The 22,583-nt window shown below is 39.4% G+C and overlaps 1 protein-coding gene across 1 annotated transcript; it reads right to left on the bottom strand.

The window, feature by feature from the left end:
- Positions 1-3,522: 3,522 nt before the first annotated feature.
- prpf6 (PRP6 pre-mRNA processing factor 6 homolog (S. cerevisiae)) lies at positions 3,523-20,805 on the bottom strand. The gene is made up of 21 exons (XM_023278666.3): positions 20,570-20,805; positions 19,615-19,777; positions 17,775-17,893; positions 17,588-17,666; positions 16,229-16,405; positions 15,494-15,622; positions 15,281-15,375; positions 15,001-15,157; positions 14,552-14,714; positions 13,005-13,123; positions 12,670-12,888; positions 11,202-11,324; positions 10,952-11,073; positions 10,617-10,755; positions 10,361-10,480; positions 9,008-9,184; positions 8,690-8,823; positions 8,369-8,460; positions 7,128-7,242; positions 6,834-6,960; positions 3,523-5,494 (listed from the first exon to the last, which is right to left on the bottom strand). Exons 1-21 carry the CDS (start codon positions 20,755-20,757, stop codon positions 5,342-5,344), a joined length of 2,910 nt encoding a protein of 969 aa, XP_023134434.1. The 5' UTR covers positions 20,758-20,805; the 3' UTR covers positions 3,523-5,341.
- Positions 20,806-22,583: the final 1,778 nt, after the last annotated feature.

The following is a 22,583-nucleotide window of genomic DNA, read 5'->3' as shown; positions in this document are numbered from 1 at the left end:
CTAATGCTACCACTACCACAGCAACTACTATTGCTATTACTACAACTATAAGTGCTACTACTACTAACACTTCTACTACTACCTCTAATGTTATTGCTACTAACAATATTCCTACTACTTCTAATGTTACTGCTACTACTACACACAGTACTACAACTACTACACTACTACTACTACTACCACCACTAAGACTACTACTAATACTACTACTACTTCTGTTAGTAGTCCTATTAAAACTACTCCTATTGCTGTTACTGCTACTTCTAACACTTCTATTGCTGTCTGTACCATAATTACCACTAACAATACTCCTACTACTTCAATTATTATTATTATTATTATTATTATTATTATTATTATTATTATTATTATTATTATTATTATTATTATCATTATCATTATCATTATTATTATTATTATTATTATTATTAACACTATTTCTTTTTCTACTACTACTACTACCAATAATAATAATGCAAATAATAACAACCACATACTTCAAATTGTATAAATCAGACATTTAAAATGTGAAATAAAAGGCATAAACTCCAACATCTCATGTGCATGATGATATATGGCTTACAATTACAAAATGTAATAGCTGTTACAACTGGAGAGGCCTTAAAAATGTGCATATTCTGACAGTATTTGAATGCATTGTGGATACTTTTTAGCTTATCTGTGGTTACTATAAAACTGTCCCATAAAACAAGTAGCAATGCTGACATGCAAAGGCTGGTATGAGAACTTGACAACAGTAAACATCCATGATTTGAAAAAAAAAAAAAAACACATATAAAAAATAGCAATCTATATAAACAGAGTGGTTGTGTAGTGTCCCCTATTTGTTGTAGGCGAATTCACCTGATGTCTTCATTGGAAAGTAGCACAGGTTTACAGGCAACAGGAAGACACAACATTCCCTATTTTGGGAGCCTATAGACGCTCTGAAGTTTCTGCCAACAAGTGATCACAGCCTTGATAACTTTGATTAGCCATATCCTCTTTCTCTTCTTTCCTCGTATTTTCTTGACATGTGAGCAAGTCGCCCTCTTTCCCTGAAAACACACAATAAGACAAAAGGTGATTTATTTCATTATCTTAGTTCATTTCGTTGCGTAGTTGATGTGGTGGTTAAAGTTCTTCGTCTTACCAGATAATCAGGACTGCACTTATGAGTGATGAGCTGCCCCATGCTCTCAACCGGCCTTTCCAGGTTAGATGGCTGGTTTCCACCCCTCTGACACCGCATCTGCTGTGTCATACCATAGATGGAAGCCAGGATGCGACGTGCCTACATTGAGACAGCATTTGAAATGGCCCATCTGGCACATCTGTCGATTGTAGTCCCATACAATGACTTCAATTAACACTTCATAACTGCTTTGGGGACAAAAATCTTTCTCTGTATTTGCCAAGTCTTACATGTGACACAGCTGCACAGGCTGATTATGTGACAGGTTCACTCACATTACCCTGTCCATGGTGCTGAAAATGCACATAATGTAGTGCAATGTACCTTTCCTGAAGGACAAGGGTCTCTCTCTTTGGAGGTATTGGGGGAAACTGTCAAATTCTGCAAAAAGCAACAGAAAAATATGGAGTTATGTAAGACATTACTTTTGCCTATCTTTCAAAAGAGAAGAAAATAGAGCCACAAGCTTTACTTGCATAGCAAACACTGGAGGGCAGCCTATCACCAGGTATTAAATAAAGGCTCCCACAACAGCTGTGACTGACTTCAAAAACCAACATAGTGCATACAAGTGTTGTGCCAAAGCAAATACAATTATCCTCGTGTCACTACATTATTTTTACCTGCTCTGTGCTCTAGATCATTTTTTTTTTCCTGGTTGGAATAGCTTTAAAGGACCAGTTCAACTCCTATAATGCAGTTTTACACTTGCCATAAAATAATTGCAGCCCTTACATTGTGATTAATATGTCATTAATGCATCAGAATAACTTGATTTCATTCATAATGAATAGAACACTTCTATTCTATTGCTCTCTTCCATATATATATATATATATATATATATATATATATATATATATATATATATATATATATATATATATATATATATATATATATATATATATATACATATGTATGTATGTATGTATGTATGTATGTATATATATATATATATATATATATATATATATATACACACACACACACACACACGGCATTATGAACTGCAAACTTTCAATCTAGGTCATTATTATTCAGCTATAAGACAAGTTTCAAAAGGACACACTTTTACTGTCACCACAGACATAAATTATGTGTACGTGTATATTATGATGCATGTTTGATCCTGGTAAAAGCAACTTTGACATCACTTTTTTTTGGCACAACTGTTTAAATACTAATACAATACAAAGTAAAGACTAACATGAAAAAAAATCTCTCGGCCAAAGTCTCAGTCTTATTAAATGAGATATAATCGCATAGATTTGTCTTCATACCAGATTCTGTAGTTCAACGAAGATGACTTCTCTGTAGGAGCTCAGGATGTCTTTATAGTTACATCTACGTTTACCCCAAGAGTTGGCCAACAAGATAACCACCAGGACACTCCGGAGTAGAGATCCGGTCAGACACTACGAAAGAAAGGTGTTGGAACACGCTGTAAGGAAACCATATTCCACATAAGGTTTGCTCAGTTGGCTCCAGCTGGAGGACACACAAGTCCGTTAAATGATCCGTCAGTTCGCAGTTTGCATCAGAGGAGATCATGACCAAACAGTCAAACTTACTGTACAGTGGTAAAGTTTGCATCACCAGCGGCGCCGACCGTCTGTTGCGTAAATACGCACGATGCGTTAAAAGCCGCACTTACCATTTATCATGTTCTTCTGCAGGATCTTCAGACGAGCAAACCCATCTGTGACAGGGAGGTCCGAGGAGCTACTCCTGATCTGGCTGCGCACATTGTATTCAAACTTTTTTTTCTTCAGTATGTTTGCACTCAACACTGCGGCAGATAGATGTTGTGGTGCTCCGTGGTTTCAAACATCACCAAACTGACTGCCGGTCCTATTTCCTTCTCATTCATGCGCTGCTGACGCTGGGTTTAGGATTTCAACAAACTCCAGTCCCATCAAGTCTAGGAAAATTTCTGTAATCAATCACTTGCCTCCATCCTTTCGGTTTCACTGGAAAGACGTGAAACCGAGGAGGAGCGTTGACTCAGTGGAGCATTTGTGCAAAGCGCCCGTTCGAACTGTTTTATAAGAGTTAGGATTTTGGAAATAGTCCAGCACAGACTGACAATGATTCACCAACAGCCACAACAAAAACGCACAATGAATTCCCACAGAGAGCAATGAAAATGCTGCCCCTGTATGGGGAACGCACAGGAGGTTTAGTGCACAACCCCATGGACTGAAAGGTCTGGGAAAGAATGAACCACAAAAGATTTAGTCAGCTCTCACAATGAGAGATGACATTTAAATCACTACAAACGCTTTATAATGCTAATTGTTTGGAAGAAACAGGGAGTGGTGCCATGCATTTTATTACTTGTTTATTGGATGCCTGCAAAGTTTTAAACACATCTCAAGCAAGCTAGTAAAAAAAGCAAATCCAGCACTACCACATGAGAAATCATGTAATAGCACCTGACAAAGAGTTTATATACACTGTCACATCTTGTTGAGTCAACATAGCCAAATCTGGACTTCTAACACATCCATGGGGACAAGACAAAAAAACAAAATTCCACTAACAAAAACAACCGATCACTTGAAGGTAGAACAACCCTGTGTGTTTTGTATATTCCTCTCTTAAAATGCCAAAGTACTCAGTTCAGCAGCTAAAATGATTGAAATTAGAATGTTAACACTGACGAGCAGAAAACATTAATGTCAAAGTGAAAACAACAGAAATTGTGATTCAGCTGCACAAACTTAAACGCGTATTGCAATTATCAGAGCGAACTTTATGTTTTCTGGAAATCGCTCGTGTGACAAAGCTCCTAATTGTGACCAATACAGTGCAATATGTTACAAATAATACATAATTCAGCACTGAATACTGCTACAACCAACCACCGACAGCCTGAATCAACACATCGGCCAGACTAGACACAACAGTTGCATAATCTTGCCTTTTTAACATTTTATTTTCATTCACAACCATATTATCACAACGTCTATATGACCAGCTGTTATGTTTATCTTCTACTGGAGATTCTGTCATATCTGCCGCCTCGTGTACGACAAACAGAACACTGACATGTACGAAAGAAGCATAGCCAGTGACCTTAAGTTAAATACATCTGTATGCTAAATTCAGCACTCAAAGGAATCATCTGAATAAATTTGCCACACTGTACATGAAAATATGTCGAATAAGCCCTAGGCTCCTCAAGCATTCAGTGGTCTGGTACATAGCTTAACAATGGAAGAACTACACAGTTTCAAGGTGAAGATGGGAGATACTGTGTAAATATCCCAAGTAAAGAGAGATACACAGTCTGTGAAATACTCTATCATGTAATTAACAGTTTGCCTTCATAGATGTGCTGGAAAGTTGATGCAGGAGTTAATGAATTCAGCCAGCCTTTTACTAGAATAGATGTCTTTTCTTTAACGATTCAGAGCAGGATTGTGCACACAACAATGGCTGCTTAGGTAATTCAATCAGGTGTGGTTTTATGGCAGAGTTGCAAAGAGAAACAATGCAATGCCTGCCAGAGGGCAAGTAGGAGGCTAAAACAAAGCGGGAGATCATCGTACTAAACTAGATACCTGAGCAACAAGCTAAACAAGTGACATTTGCAGAAACACCTCATCTCCAACATAATGCATGGTGATGGCAGTATTATCCTGTAGGCTAAAAAAGGACACCTGACAGCAATCTTCAAACTGACTTGGGATAAAGTTTACTGAAAAAGACAAAAACATGAAAATCAAGCTGTCTACATAGACACGTAGAAGTGGCTCAGCTAGACCTGGATTCATCTAATGGTCCCTGTGCAACCCGAGACCATAAAATAAAATGTCCATTAAACTCTAGTACAATAGCTGTCAAATGTGTTGTTACTGCAGAAGTGGATGACGAGTCATTCTGAGTTTCTTGAGCACCAACTTTAAAATGTGCAGAGATACGTTTTCACGTTGACATTAAATCACCATTTTCTGTTGGGAAATTAATTACATCTGTAAAATATCAAAACATGAAAGTGGTAAGGGGCGGTGTGAGTACACTGTATTTGCCAAATTATGGGCAAGTCCTGGTGGAGAAAAAGCGTGTCCAAGGCTGTTCCCTGCAAGACTGGTGACTGACAGAGTCCTCCAGGTGTTTTCAGTCCAAATTTCCTCAGTCTCAGAATGTGTTCTTAATCTTGCTGGCTACCTGCGCTAAGATCTCTCCTGTTTTCTTCTGCCAGTTCAAGACGTGTTTGGACTCGGCACACCATAGCTCTCCATGGCGAGGCTCTGCGTTCTCACAGCGCTTTCGCACCTCTTCCTGCTGTTCCTGATGGATGCAGAGCAGAGAGGTTAGAAACCCATAACGCAATACCTGCACTAAACAAACATACTGATTTTTTGAGTGACTACAAGTCAAAGATCAGGATCAGGGCAGACCAAAGCATTTTCTAAATACACAGTATCACCACACACCTAAGCCCAAGCCTTTGTTTACATCCACTGTCACACAGGGGTCAAAAATCAAGAGCACAATTTGTGGCAGGACGTGAGTTATTCTAATTTTAAATCATGTTCTTAATCAGTAATTAACTCCTGATAAAGCAAAGTGATAATACTAGATATTTGGTATGTACTCATATTGCTGTTTTAGTCAACGGATACAAGATATGGCCTACAGAGGTAACTGTGCTAGATGTGTCACTGTGATGTAAGAGCACTCTTTTTGCCATCGTGTCACAGAAGTCTTTGTCATGGTGCCCATTGCTAGCTAAACCCCCACAAGACCCTCTACGTGCCAACACAGAACTGGACATAATCCGAGTGACTGCTTATTCCAGTTGTAGCAATAATAACCAGTAAGGTAACAACCAGGTGTTACAGCTAATCTGCAATACATTCTTTGACATGCATGAAGAGAATACAGGTTTTTGCAGCATTTTGGATCTTGCAGAGCAATGGTGAACCCAGTGCTTTCAACACTACATTTCAGATAATGTCCTCACGGAGCTTTACGGCAAGTTTTTGATCATCTACATAATACTAAGGAACAGTTTGGATGCAGAAAGGCACCTTTTTTTTGCAAATGCTTCTGTTTTCAAGCATGTACAATGAATTGATTTTAACAATTTTAATGCCCTTGAAATGTGACACATCTTAGAAAATGGCAACCCTGATTAATATGTTTCTGCTTCAATCTACAATGGCTGCAAATTCTTGCTGGTACATTCAATTCATTTAATATCACTAGCAGCAAAAAGTGTTCACTTCTCAGTAAATCTGTTAGGCTCTTCCTTCTTATAATGCCGGTACTTGGAAAGAAAATATCCACAATTGATGCCTGGAGAACAGCCTCTAAAGAAAATTTGTTGCCTAAGGTTTATGTTCTGTATGCCCTCCTTAATGGTGTCACTTTTGTTCAGAGCAGCTCTTAATCATACATAATGTTTTCAGGGGAAGATTATAAAGCATTAGCTGTTCAGTGAAGTCACTGCAAGCACATACAATTCAGAAAAACCAAAGCCACATTAAGAGAACTTGCATCTGACTACAGAATGCATTTGCTAATTGTGTTAATTTCACATTACGGATAGTTTGATAATGCATTTAGCTACCAGACAGATGTGGTAACTGACAATGCTGCACAAGTCCAGACATTAGAGCCTTACTTCTGTGCCGTGCTGCAGCTCAAACTTGTAGAAAAGAGCCCAAGCATCTCCCAGGTCTGGCTCAATCTTTACTGTCCGAAGGAACCACTCCCTGGCTTTGGTGATCTTCCGCTCACTCCAGAACAACCTGAGATATGCAGTGGAATACATTTAAAAATAGTCTCACACATAGATTTTTGCTGAAAATTCAGTAAAAACAGACCTGTGAATACCTTTTTTGTAATACTCATTGTTAGTAGGAGTAGAGCTTATTACAAAGAGGGAGAGTGAAACATTGAAAAGATGCAGTCTTACTTAGCTACAGCGAGCAAGACATGGGGATCATGTTCACACTTCTTCAAAGCATCCACACTCTTGGTCTTCCTCTGGGGCCTGGCCTCCAAGAACACCGCCTCAGCCCACAGGATACCTTTGTAGAAAGAAAAGAGTCCCCGAAACATGTAATCTCGACAGTATGTATTTTTGTGTATTAAAGTCCAATCTGCAATCCGGACAATAGCACTACTGTCAGCACAACAAAGGTTTTAATCACCGTATAAGAAACACATAGTTTTGTTTGAGCAAAATTTCAAACATATAAATGATGTAGGAAATGTCCAAGATTGATGTAGAAGATAATTTTTTTCCAACATGTAGCTGCAGCTAGTCTAATGCAAGAAGGTCTGGATTCAAGTAAATATTATGTTTACTATAGCTACAAAAAAAAAGTTGTTTCAGACTTTATATTTGTAAAAGTGATGTCAGTCATAAACTGGGACCAGGCTAAACACAGAACATCTGATATTTTGGTAAATACTAAATTTCACCAATGTTCCCTAAACGCCTCACATGCTGGCTACGGTCGACGCTGCAGAGTATCAGCCCTGACGGTTGTGCGACCAGAAATTTTTTGGAAAACAGTACAAAGAGCGTTCTACGCCGTTTACCTGAGTTGAAACCGAGTGATTTTTTTTTGACTGTGCTGTTTTCTACTAGCAGAGTTTTCTATGTCAATACCACAGTTGATCATGTTTATTTACTGTGATCTTGCCCCTGAACACTTTTATCAGCAGGTGTATCAGACTTCTCCCTCTCCCCCAGCCTCCTTCTCTCTTTTCACTGTGTTTTTAACATAATCAGATGTAGATCGTTTTGTCATTGGAGAACAAGTTTTTAATTGTTTACACATTAGGCATGGAGAGACTGAGACAATGTAGAAGAAATGCTTTCTCATAAAATTGCAGGAAAACTCCATAAATTTCCAGGAAAATTCCCAGGAAAATATGCATTAAATTCCTGAAAATTTTTAGGGAAATTTTCCATAAAATCCCTGGAAAATCCAACAAAACCCAATACTGAAAGCAAAAGTTCCTATACTATTACCACTCAAAGATATGTAATATTTTCCTCACAAAATAAATGACTAAGTAGCATTTTTTGTCTCATTTGCTTAACTGGATTTTCTTCATCTATTTGAAGAATTATGTGAAAATCTGATGTTGTTTGTGTAGAAACATAGAAGATTTCACAAATTTTCAAGCACCACTGTAAATCACCTGAATTTGGGCACTCCTGCAGGGCTTTGGCCATTAATGTGTTGGCAATGTTCTTCAGTCCAGCCCGGAACTCCAGTCTCACTGATTCCAACCTGGTGAACATGATCACATGCAGATAATTTTATAGGCACACAATTACATATCGAACTGCTTTATTTATATATTTCAGTTCTTAATTTCAGTTTGGGTTTTTGTCCTTTAGTAAAAGCACATTTACCACGTTTTATTGTACTGTCTGCACAGGTGACACCTTTCAAGCTAAAACTCCTTCTTTTGCATTCAAGCGGCATGCCATACTTTCTTTGTGGAGTATTTTCTCACCATAGCTCAGGGCTCTGGGGGTTTTTGAGTCGTGCCTTCTCCAGGATTGCTCTGGCTCTGGTCAGCTGTCCCACTCTCTCTTCAAGACGAGACAGCAGCAACCACAGGGGCACGGAGTGGGGACACTTTTTCAACTACAGTAAAAAAATAAATTTAAAAAAAAACAAACACTTTTTCAAGGTATTATGATGACAATCATTTTCATCAAAAACAAATACGACCAGTATGTACTTAAAACTCTAATTCCTTAGATCTCTTGCACTTCTAGGTAATTCAATGCCTAAACAAGCCTGTGACCCAAACATTGCCCCTCCTTACCCCTTGGTTATAGGCTTCTCTGGCCTTGTCCATATTTTCACACTGTTCCTCAATCTGGCCTCGCATCATCCAAAGCTTGGGGAAGTCCTCGTAGTGTTTCAGGGCCTCAGTACACAATTCTTGGGCAGCTTCTATGTTTCCTAGCACCCACTCCAGCTTTACTGACTTCATAAATACCTGTTCAGATTAAAAATAAACACAGTTGAGATAGGAAAGGATAGGAAGAAATATATCAAATACCACATTCTAAGGGCATAGCCTAAATGCCTAATGTGTAATTGCTTCATTAACATCACACAAAAATATCAGACAAGACAATCAGTACAGCCATCACTAAAGCAGGCTCTCTTGGTCATATCTGTCAGCATACAATACAGATTACAAAAGGGTGCGTTTCAGAGTCTGATAGTTAAACAGCATGGCTGACAGCATCTGTCAACCGGATGGGTACTGACTGTTTCAAGGTGTAGAAATACTTCAAGTCTGAACCTGAGAAAGATGGAAAGGTTGTAGAAACTACCTCAAGGACAATGAACAGTTAACTTACTATTAAACATTTTAAAGCGGAAAAGAATAAAAACTGATAATCAAGTCACCCATGAAATATGGGCTACAGCTCTATAAATGCTAACATTACCAAATCAAAAACACTACAAGTTGGTACAAAAGTTCACAGACCAATCTCCAGTGCTGACATAGTGCTGTGTACATGCAAATGCAATGAGGTGTACTTGTGTTCTGTCCTTGCCATGTTTGATGCCAGCAAATAACAGTAACATTAGGCTGATGTGCTAGCTTGTGTATCTATTAAAAAATAGATAATTCACCAATAAAAACTAGCTAGATGAAGGTTTTCACTGGCAAACACTGACGCATGAAACCTGCAATGCAGACCTTTTGTGTTCCCCAGAAAGTTCAATTTCCTTTTATCTCTAGAGCATCAGACATTTTTCTTGGATGCTTCCTAGCTTTTTCTGCCATACTTCTGGTTTCTGTTGCTTCCCTCTTGAGTCCTGGCACACCAGTCATTGCTTGTTGATGTAAAACACATCGTTCCAGCATGGGAATGTTGTCACAAAAAGCAGATTTACAACTCTACTATAGTGTGAAATCCAGATTTAACCTGCCGCTTGACGGGCTTAATCAACATTGTCTGAACCCAGTTGGCAAGGGTTTTAATGTACCAGATGTTAATTTGTATGTAAAAGTCCTGCACTCTAACTTTGCAACCTGAATGGAAAGACCTATTTTCAAGTTTTATCCAGCAGAAAACTGCTTTTGTACACAGTAGCCCTCACGAGAATTTGTAATGGGGAAAGTTGATGTCCCACTCTCTTTCTCACAAACACTCACCCTAGCTGTTGGAGCGCTGCTGCGGGCTTTGGCCAGCAGTCGACGGGCCCTTTCATACTCATTATTCTCTGACTCTAGTTTGACAGCAGCAAGCCAGATTTCTTCACTGTTGGGGTTAGCCTAGGAAATGAAAAAGAAAAGAGACAGACAGCAGTTGGATAAGAGGGGAAGAAGCAGAGGAAAGATGAGTTAAACATAGGTACACATAGAACACAACAGTATGTAACACACTACTGTTTGCATGATTGCACTATACCTGGAAGGCCAGAGCGAGGATACTTCTAGCTGCTGGCACATCCTCAGCCAGCCATTTGGACTTGGCACCCATTAGCCACAGGACCTCTGCTTTGGGACAGTGGGCCACAGCCCTCTGGAGCAGGGCCTCCAAAGACTCTCTGAGAGGTGAAAGAGTAATGTATAGGAGGAGCACAGTGGCAGTAGATAAAGAACACGAGAAGTAAGTGGAGAAAACAAGAGCATTAAGTATAGTGATGAATAAAAACACTAACAGATAAAGGTGTGTAGTAATACAATACATGTGTAATGTTTCACTTCTTTTGTGTAGTATGTTTAGAAACCAATGCTGGTCACCTGGTGCCATGGTTCTTCTCAAAGTAGGCAGCTCTGAGCCAGACACTTTTTTTACTGGGGAAGACCTGCAGAGCATGGGCATAGATCGCCCTGGCACACTCCAGCGCTCCATGGGCAACACACTGAAGCAAAAGAAATATATATCACAACAATAAGATAAACTCTGACAGCAAATGAATATGTAAATTACTACTATAGGTGTAGAGATCTGAATGTGGCCTATGTCACAAATTGATCCATCCACACTCACACTGTCGGCATCCTCCATCCAGGTGTGTTTGCGGTCCTCCTCTTCAATGCCAATCCCTATGACGGCTCGTATCACGGCCTGACAAGTAGCCACACTACCTGCTTTGTCACACTCTTCGGCATCCTGAAGGACAAGAAGAAGCATTTAGAAGCAAAGAGACTAGGTGTGAAGAAGAACGTGAAAAGTTAGGGCAGGAACTGCAGATGCCAAATTTTTACTTTTGTAAATGCTGGTGTTAGTACAACAATCCATGAACATGATTTACTGTAATCTCTAAATATTTTTGGGAATACTGGAGGACAAGTTCAGGGGTTTGAGACCAACAGAAGAAGCTAATATTTATTTTTTGGAAAAATAGTCTACATCTTCGTTTACCAGCAAAAAACTATGTGATTATGAGCACTGAATAACAACTATAAAATCGTGTAATTTCTCTTTAAGAACTGCCAAATCCCGTCATTTTTACTTGTGATGGTTTACTGGAAAATGACGTAGATGAACCTTTCACAATAACCACATACTTTGCCAGAGGTAGAAAAAGTCAGGTAGTCAACAGAAAAAGCAAACAAACTGCAAATTGATTTCAGTGAAAGCCTAGGATTGCAAAATAACCGTGAATAGAATGTCAGTCACAGTGCTGACTTGTATTCTGTTGCATCCAGATGAAATAGCATGGGTCTGCTTTGCCAAAGTATGTTGGCATGCTATCAAACAAATGACACAGCCCATACTCCTTCAACACTTAGGTTTAAAGGCACAGGTATTCAATTTTGCATCTTATAATTACAGGATTATTCATGCATATAGCTGTATTTCACTCACATTTGTAAATCACATAACCCAACCGCTAGTTACTGCAAGCAAGCAAGAGACAAACAGACCAGGGGACGCACTGCCTAGCAAGGTTAGCAAGATACACAACTTTTAGCAGAGACTGACGTAGCGCAAGCTAGCACATCAGCCTAATGTTACTGTTATTTGCTGGCATCAAACATGGCAAGGACAGAACACAAGTACACCTCATTGCATTTGCATGTACACAGCACTATGTCAGCACTGGAGATTGGTCTGGCTGCACGTCTTTATCATTCTGCTATAAAGAGGAAAAATGCTGGGGTTTGTTTGTATTTCTCTAAACTAATCACTCGGGCACTGCTAAGGCCATGATGAAGCGATGGTACCTATTAAATGGTGCTAATTCAGGACAAAACAAAAGACAAACAAAAAACCCCGAGCAGATAAGGCTGATTGTACGATCCTAATCTCATTAATTTTCGACGTGTAGGTTGCTAGCTTGAGGGATTGTTGTTGCCGTTTCCCATAGTGACAGGATTTGCATTAATTTCATATGACCTCAGGGAGGGCAATTATTTACTCAGTGCTAAAAGCTTCCTTCTACCATAAACGGTAGGAAATCCTGCTCTCTGTCTTGTTGTGTCAGAGAAACCACAAAGCCACGGGAACACACCTGTATCCACTGTTCTCTGTTGATCTCCACACCGTTGGCACGTAGAGAAGTAATGGCTCTGTCAATGATCTTGTCCACCATCTGAGTGTTGCCATTGGCCTCCTCCAACTTCGCAGCAGTGATCCAAATGTGACGATCGGTGGGAATATTCTCACGAGCTTTGTTCAAGACACGACGGGCGTTCTCGTATGTTTCTAAGCGGGCCAATGCCAGCCACAGCTAGAGAGGACAAAACAGTTTGATATTAAGATAGGTGCAAATGTCCATATGTTGCGATGTCCAGCGAATCATGCAATATTTCATGTTGAGAAATAATATATGAAATTCCACCGTACCTCCACACTTGTTGGGCAACACTCCACAGCTCTGCTAAGCATGATCCTGGCATCCTCTGGTTCCTCCAACTCAACAGCTGTCTTCCACAGTCGAACTGACTTGGATACATTTTCCAGAGCTACATGAATAACAAATAACTGTTAAGTCACTTCCCTGGGAATTTTTAAGTCAGAGTGGCATACATTACCAGATCTTACAACAAAATACATTACAGTAAAAACACAGGTGCAACACACACAATATTAACATGCTAATAAACAGATCAATCGTGGTAACACATTTACAATAGCAAAAAAGGAAAAGGAATGGATGTCAGAGAACACAAAAGCAAAAAAAAAGGAAAAAAACACAATGAAAAAAACAACAGATTAGTAGTGCATTAGTAGTAAAGTTTAATAGCATTGGGAGGGAAAACAGTGTAGTACATGTAATAGAGAAAAGTAGAGCAGATGTAGCTGAACATGTAGAGACAGAGAGAACTCTTCCTCGGAGGAAGCTCCACATCCATCTCTGTCAGTGCGGTATGCTGCTGGGAAATATTGGTGTGTGTGTGTGTGTGCATGCTAGGGCATTGACACCGTGGTTAAATAGGGTGTCCGGCCTTTACGAGAAGCCAGAACTACAGCTGCTAAATGTAACCCTGATGAAATCTTTTATGCAATCTAATGTGTGCATGGACTGAATCGTTACGAGTGGCTGCTTTTATGAGATGATGAACGGATTTAGACTGGTCTTGAATTTCAGCCCTGCAGAAATTAGGATTTTCCTTTTTGAAAGAAAATCATTTCATATTCATTCACATTTTGCAATGCTGGGAAGGCATGGGAACCTCTGCTAATAAAAACAGCAACGTTTCTTTTAATAATACGCATAACAATTTATACACATAACAAAAATAAACAAGAAAAGCACTCAGAGAGTGCTCAGTTGTATCATTTCTGACGGCTGAAATCTTGAAAAAAATCTGTGGCAAAAGTCACGGCACCATAATGTGGACATTTAATATACAATCAAAATGATCTTGCACCAAGCACAGGCTTGTGTTATGCATGTGTACGTTATGTACCGATACCAAATTACGTGATCTAAATATGCAGTAGGTGGTGGGAACTGATAGGACTTGGGAACACCTCCACAATTTAATCAATTGTTCTTTGTATCATTTCCAACGGAGAAGTCTCAATAGGTTCATAGATCTGTAGTAGGATTGCAATCATGTGATCGTCGGCAGGCAGCTGCCGCACTGTTCACTTGTAGTCATAGATACAGTGACGCCGTGCCGCAATCTCGCAATGATAGAGAAATATTTACAAATCCGTGGATCCAGACTATAAGCCGCATCACTGCTAATATCTAATCATTTGGTCCTTGTGTCATTTTTGAGCTTCCCTGAAAATTTCATCTAAATCTATTAGTCCGTTTTTGAGTGATGTTGCTAACAGATGGACAAATGTACACCGCTTGTCAAATAACATTCCTAATAATAATTCTAAGCGTAATTTCAATCATTTTAAATCTATTGTTAGAGGTGATGTAACAGCCTTACCCTTCCTGAGGACTCGTTTTTTTGCTCTGACGTCCGTCTCCAGCTCTGCAGCTCTGATGTAAATGCGGACCGACTGTGGTAGGTGACGAACAGCCTGAGCTACCACAGCTTTAGCTGTGTCACCAGGCTGGAGCCTGGCTGCCTCAAGCCACACATCCTCACTCTGGTGGGTAGAGAGAAATACTTTTCAACAGAGGAATCCTTATACATTTATATAAGAACAGGAGGCAAAGGACTATTTTCCCCATTTGCAACATAGCCCAGTAGCAATAAATAGCATTAAATTTAACTGTCAATAATCCAAACTGAAATGCCTGTTATAATACAGCCTCCAGTAAAATATAATATTAGATATAATAGGTTAAATTAAGCAAACAAACCAACAAACTTTCTGACAGCCACGCATCATTAGGTCCCTATCAGATTTAGTGTACTTTCCATTCATTTACCTTAGGACACATCTCTGTGCCCTTCATGATCAGGTTTCTGGCCACCTGCAGTTTGCCAGTGACCTCCTCCAGCCTGGCAGAGGCAATCCAAGCAGGCGGGTGATGGGGATTGGTCTCCCTCACTGATTTCAGCAGCAAACGAGCCTTCTTGATGTCACTGGGCACAAAGAGCCAAAAATAAACCATCAGACACACGCACGCACGCACGCACGCACACACACACACACACACACAGACACACCAACTTCTTGAACATCTCATGCCGTCAGTGTGTCTCTACCTGATGTCTCCTCCATGAGTGGGGATCATGGAGTTGAGATCTGTCAGATAACCCTTGGGATCCACAACTGTCTGCCCGCTCACCGAGTCAGACACCTGAACGCAGATAACAGGCAAACACAGGAGAGATTATAAATAAATCCTGCAAATCAAGATAGCATAGCATGACTGATAGAAAAGGTGAAACTGAAAACGGCTCAGAATGATCACTTACCTGACTGAGCCTCATATCCATGAGTGTGTTCCTGGCCTGACCAATTTTCCTCATATCCAGCTCTCCTGTCCCTGGTGTCATCAGACCAGGTGTCATGCTTCCTGGGTAAGGTGTGTTCAGGCCTCCCAGCTAGTAGAGACAGGAAACAATGACAACAGAGACGAGCGTGATCTTCTCTGTGACAATTTGTTACAGCATGTTTTTAACAGCTTATGAAACCATGGCCCTTTTTTTTTACTACTGTAAATCATATGTGTGAAAATGTCTTTAAAACTGAGCAGTGGCTTTCAGTCACAACAGACAGAAAAAACAGTGGAGTGAAATCATAGCGATAATGTCACATTTGAAAGTGTAATTCACGGATGTCGAAAAATTAACAACTGTTTAATCAACAGGCCGTGTCTCTGTTTGCTTTTAATTCAAAGAAATGGTGGTGCATATTATTTGTACGGCAGGACAATCACATTACTTTATTACATTGTATTCTAAACAACAACACAGACCATGTGATCAATGTGAGGACCAACAGATTTCTCTTCTCAGTTGTAAAATGAACGTCCACATGCGGCTTGACAAAAAAGTGAGCACTGGCATACATAAGGTGAAGTACATCAATTTGCTTCTTTGCAGTGACTCCTGCTGGGGCAGACTGAAACTGCACCATGATGTTCAGAGATGTGTGCTTTGATGTAGATGAGTTCAACGTAAGTTATGTGTATTATAAAATATACTAACTCCTTGCAAAGGGTCAACGGTGGTATGGTTCTCTCCTGTCTGCAGGTGTTTAGAGAAGAAGCTGTCAGGGACAGGGGTGAGCTTCTCATAGCGGGGATTCCTCTGGCGCTTGTTCCTGGCATCTCCCACTTCAGGGATGCTCAGCCACTCCTCCTCTGACACCTCTGCCAGCTTTCTCTGTGAGGAGATTTCAAAGAATAAACAAGAATGAAGCAGAGATTTGAGTCAATTTGGAATATTTGCAATGTTGAAATTTCTTCTCATAATTATGTGCCAAGAAGGCAAAATATAAACGGTGGAAGCTCACATCAGCAATCATCAGTCATGGCCATTTAAGCCCACCAAAATAATCAAGATAGGACTAACAAACTTCATTGTTCTCTCCGAGATCCCCGCAAGCAGCTTACAACCAGCAAGACAGTGTGGTATAAAAACAGCAACGCTAAGGAGCATAACTCCATCCAGTAGGTCATAAGAACAGCAAACAATATCACAGGAACAGCATTCTCAAACCTGGCACACACCTACATTCGAAGAGACTTTAAGTGGCCTCAAGAAATTGTGAAAAACTGAATCCACCCTATGTACAGACTATTCACACTGATGCTGTCTAGTATCACAGTGTGATGTCAAAGAACGTGTAGAGTGAGCAGCAAATGAACAGAGCAGCAGCAGCTTCAGGGTTCCATCTGTGTCTACTCAGGAGGTGTATTCAGTTTTGTATTCACAGCAGTAAGTTGTACGTCAGCCACACAATGAAAACTCTTACAGCCCAATTCGCAATCACTTTAGGTCTGTAGAAAAACAAACATGAAGCCCTAACATATATTTTGGGTTACTTTACATGGGTGTCTTTGAGTAAAATTTTACACCTTATGTGGTATGTGTAAAATGTGTAAATAGCTGACAAAACACTCACAGTCCCAGCAGTATTTTTTCCATACCACACTGTCACTTTGTGTTATTTTTCGATTACAGATTACATGATGGGTTGTACTAACATCCAGACCAGTTACTCAAGTATTATAAACTGCACAAAACAATACAGACAGCTGCACCACCGATACTTTTTTGTAATGCTGCTATAAACAAAACATGCTAACCATGGCAAGTTTGCACAGTTCACTCCTTTTTTGCACACAATAAACCACTACAATCAGCATATATCTACATTGTATCATTGATTATAACTAATTTTACTTTTTTTTTTTACTGGCAACAGAGAAACTGCAATACCTATGGAAATAAAGTTTTGTATTTCAAAATTAATTTACAATGTTTTGGCAATTGTTAAAATTTTATTGTGATCAAAGTTGAAAAAGAAAGGCAACAGTGTGGCATATCGTGCAATTTCCTTACCTTCAGATCTGAGAACTGCTGCTGGATTTTGGGTCGCTCCATACGGTATTTTTCAATCTCTTCCTTTTCTCTCAGCTCCCTAAAGATTCACAGACAACGATCGCACATAAATAACACTCAACTGCAACGTCAAATCCAAGTTATATCACTATATAATTTAGGTAAGTAGACTAGTTTTAATTATAACCTTCTTTCTTTGCGTCTTTCATCCATCCTCTTGTCCAGTGCTGCATAAATAGCATCGGCTTCTTCATCATCTTTCTCATAGGGCCCACTGGAGAACAGGCTTCCTGCATAGCCGTTGAACTACATGGAAACAAATAGGAACACAGGAAGCTTACAACCACCTCATTCCCACAGCTAACGTTACCCCCTGGATATATGGGACACCAAAAATACATAAAAAAGACGCACCCTGCGCCCTATTGTAGACAGCATTGGCTCAGTCACTTACAACCTCTCAAAAGCTTTAGTAGAAATCATCAAACCCCTCCTCGGTACATCAAAACATCACTGCAAGAACTCAAAACAACTGGCACAAGAACTCAACAATATTACAGTACAAAAAGACGAGATATTCATTTCACATGATGGAATTTCATTATTCACAAAAACCCCCGTTGACGTCACATTACATATCGTACAAGAGTGACTTAAGAAGGATGGGACACTGAAAAAACGCACAAACCTTACAGTAAATGACATCATCACACTACTCCGGTGCGTTGCCGCATCCACCTATTTTCAGTTCAAAGGAATTATTTACAGTCAAAAACAATGTTTTGCAATGGGAGATCCACTATATGCAATAATGTGTAATTTTTTCATGGAGGACCTAGAAACGAAAGCCATCCACACAATACCCACACACACTGCAGACCCACACTCTGGAAACGACACGTTGATGACATCCTGGAAATAATAAAATCTAGACACACACAAGAACTAACCGATCATCTGAACAACACGGACAGCACAGGAAATATACAATTCACGCACGAAGAAGAAATAAACCGGACCATTTCATTTTTGGACTTAAACATACACCACAGAGAAGACAGCAGCATTAAGATCACAGTTTACAGGAAACCTACACATACAGACCAGTACCTCCTCTGGACATCAGAACATCCCACAGCTTACAAACTATCAGCAGTTAGAACACTTTATGAACGGACCAGCATCATAACAGACGATAAAGACAGACAGGAGGAGGAAAAACACATCAGGAACGCACTCATACACTGCCAATACCCGATATGGGCCATCAACAAGGGAAAACAACAAGCTAAAAACAAAGTAAAGAAACAAAAGGAAACACAAACAAAACGCACACAACAACCGGACAATAAAAACAAAGACACAATCACCATCCCATATATCCGTGGGATAACAGAACCCATACAGCGCATAATGAAAAAACACAACATCAATACAGCAGTAAAACCACATACAAAACTCCAGCAGCTATTAGTCCATCCCAAAGACAAAATAGAACTGGACAAGAAATGCAACATCATTTATGAAATTCCGTGCAAATCTTGCGAGAAAACATACATTATAAACAATGGATCAAGGAGGCCATCGAGATCAGGAAGCGGGCGACCTGCTCCATGAACCGGGATGAGGGGGCCTACACCCTCTAATACCTGGGACTCCATCCTCCAGAGACCACCGGACGGCGGGGGGCATGGCCGGTCTGACAGATTCTGACAGATCTGTCAGACTGGTCACATGATAAAAAAGGACACGTCATCACACGTCAGATGACGCTCTGAAGAAGACTGCAGTTGCAGTTGAAACATGTCAGCTAAGGTAAAAACCATCTTTACTTTGATTTGTCGGTATAAAAAATAACGTTATCCTATGATAATTAACGACAAAATGAACATCATCCAAATAGGAACATAACATTAGAATGGCTGCTCATCAGACAGGAAGAGGTTCCGTATGATCCGCAATGAACTGACGATTGGATGAAATGACAAACATCAAAACACAGCTTGAGACAATCTAATCATAAGCACCTCATCATAGTTGGTATCGTTCAGATCTTCATCATCATCATCCTGGTTCTTTTTCATTTGGTCGCCAACTGTTCTCTTTCCAGGGGGTGCATGTCTGTCATCCACTGGATCATTGGCATCACGAGCAGGACCAATATCAGATCGGGTGGTGAAACCAGTAGCACTGGAGATGAGACATTCATTTAGCTATGACAGAATTCACCACAGTTTTGCAAAAAAACCTACACTTGCATGTTTACTTTAATGCATATGCACAGACATATCATCACATGCACTGTTTGAAAAATTTATGATAGTACCTGATTGACTTTAGATCATACTATCTTGTCAAGAATGTAAACCAGTTATGTGAGCAGCAAAAGTTTGATTTTTAACTCTATTGACAGAATGTAAATCAAGAGATTCACAAGGTTTTATTTGTCACTTGCTCATAAAGTATGGGCAGTGAAATGCAAAGTGATTGTGCAATAACAACAAGACACGTTAAAATCATTCCTGAAAAATAAAAGTAAAGAATTAGTCATAATTAATGACTAGTATAAATACTATAAAACTAATGTGCTGTGTACATCGAGCATGTCATATGTATAAAAGCATTTGTGTGGGCATGCACCTGTATGTAATAAACATATTTCCATTGTGCCAGTATACTGTTACTGTTGGAAATGTGGTGCTATAATTTTGGATGTAGATTTGAGGTCACAGCTCAACGGTCAACAGATTTCTGCATCCCATTAATAACTGAGTGCAATGAATCAAAAGTAATCCACATTTAGGTTAATAATCAGAGTACCTGTCACTTTATAGTTTAGCTTATTTAACAAATGGAAGAAGGTATCAAATCAGAGCAACAATAGATGCCTTTGCAAAACAGTTTGCTAAACTCGCGACTTAATCGACACAACTTAGCTAGCTAGCTAAAGAGCTAGGCTAGTTAGCTAGCTAGGTAGCTCACCCTCTGCCGAGCCCGGGGACGTAGCCGAGCGGAGCGGGCATCCCCAGGAACGGCTTCTTCTTTTTCCCCATGAGCGGAGAGGCGAGGGGCATTATTGGGGGTCCGCCACCGGCCCCCGCAGCCCCGGCGCCTCCCGCAGATGCTTTGGAGACAATTTTAGGCGCTTGTTTCGCCGCGGCGCTGGCCATCGTTGCTAATACGACGAGGAGGCTGACTGGCGGATAAACAACAGTCGCGCTTCCGGTCTCAGCAAACAGTGACCCGGTGCTTCTAGAAACATCCGGCGGTGTTTGTAACAGCGCCTCCTATAGGACTGGCTGAATATTCTTTATGTTCAGCTCTCTAAACGTTTTCTGTTTGTTTCAAAGATGTCACTGTGAATGTTACATGCTTATAATCCCCATCTTGCTGTGTGATTGCGTGTCTGCTGATATGTATTTAGTAAATTTATTACGTCTCATGCTGGTATTCATTTCCGTCAGGAGCCACAGGAGGGCGCCACATACTACATTTAACACTACAATTGATCAAATTTAGAATAGGCCTGTAGCATGTATGCAGCTGCTTATCCCCTTTTCATAGGCAAGCGCTTCAATTTGGGAAATTGCTTTTTACCCATAACTTCACTCCTCACAACACAGTGTTGTGGAATAATAGAGTAATCACTATCAATAAGAAATCTTTATTCAAATCAGACTGGTATGAAAATGGTGTATGTTTCTTACTTGACTTGATGCAATCGGATGGTCATCTGTTATCCTATGAAAACTTTGTCAGTAGATTTAGAATTAAAGTCACTTGTAAAGGGTTTGACAAAGTATGCAAGGCTATACCTACACCGTTACTTAGAATGATTCAAAATATATTACTTTATTCATCAATCAAAACATGCTTGACATCACTAGCCATTGACCACATCAATCTGCTGGATAAGAAATGTAATAATAAATGGGTTAGTCGGACATTCAACCAATTAAACTTTTGCAACTTCAATTGTAATACTCGACAAGATTTAAAAAGTTCTTTAAAAAAAAAACCTTTTATTTTCTATCTGTCATATCCTGTCACGCCTAAAATGAAAGAGACACATTTTAAAATTATTTCTGGTATATATCCTGTTTCTGATTTTCTACATAAGCGTTTCCATTTTGAACTGGAAGAACTCTGTACTTTTTGCTCAGCTGAAAAAGAGACAATTGAACATCTATTTTTCAACTGTCAACATGCTATGGACTTCTGGACTGCTATACATGGTTGGATATCATTACAAATTCCTAATGTACCCCCTTTTATTTTGAATGATGTCATCTATTATATGGACAATCTGGAATCGACAATTTCAGACACTGTTAATTTTGTTATTATAATGGGTAAATTTTTTATTCATACCTGTAAATGGAGAAGCTCCACTCCTATTTTTGCTGTATTTCTAAACTATTTCTCAGAGTACTTCAAGTCTTTAAAATTTGCTTGTGATATAAACAAGAAATCCTCAGTATTATATAATAGTATCAAAAGATCCTTGCTTTTTTAACTAAATAAGTGTAATACCTTGCCTTAGTGTGCCTAACTTTAAAAAAAAGAACGGAAAAAAACTGTTCTCCACTTGTTCTCTCAAGATGTATGTTACAATTCTGTGAACTGTCTTGAACTGTACATACTTCAACTAATTAAAAAAAAAAATAAATAAAAAAAAAAAATGTATGCAGCTGCTTCCTAATGGCATTTACTGTTTTGCATTGCTAACATCATTTTAAATATATGTTTTAAATGTGCTGCATGAAGTAACATTACAGCATGTTTATGTAAAATGTAATAATTTCAAACTTAGATTTTTTTATTGTGACATTTGTCCGATATTCTACCCTACTGTAGAAGTCATATAATTACTTTTCCTAATGATGTTAATGCGAGGATCGAAAGCATGTATGTATAATGTATCCTTCATTCAATTAATCTCAATAATCATATCATTTGTTCCTCTACTCTTGTGTCAGAGTGTAATAAATGGACC

This window comes from Amphiprion ocellaris, chromosome 8 (assembly GCF_022539595.1).
Source record: "Amphiprion ocellaris isolate individual 3 ecotype Okinawa chromosome 8, ASM2253959v1, whole genome shotgun sequence".
Taxonomy (NCBI): domain Eukaryota; kingdom Metazoa; phylum Chordata; class Actinopteri; family Pomacentridae; genus Amphiprion; species Amphiprion ocellaris.
The sequence above is the reverse complement of the archived record's forward strand: the minus strand, read 5'-3'. Positions and strand labels throughout refer to the sequence as shown.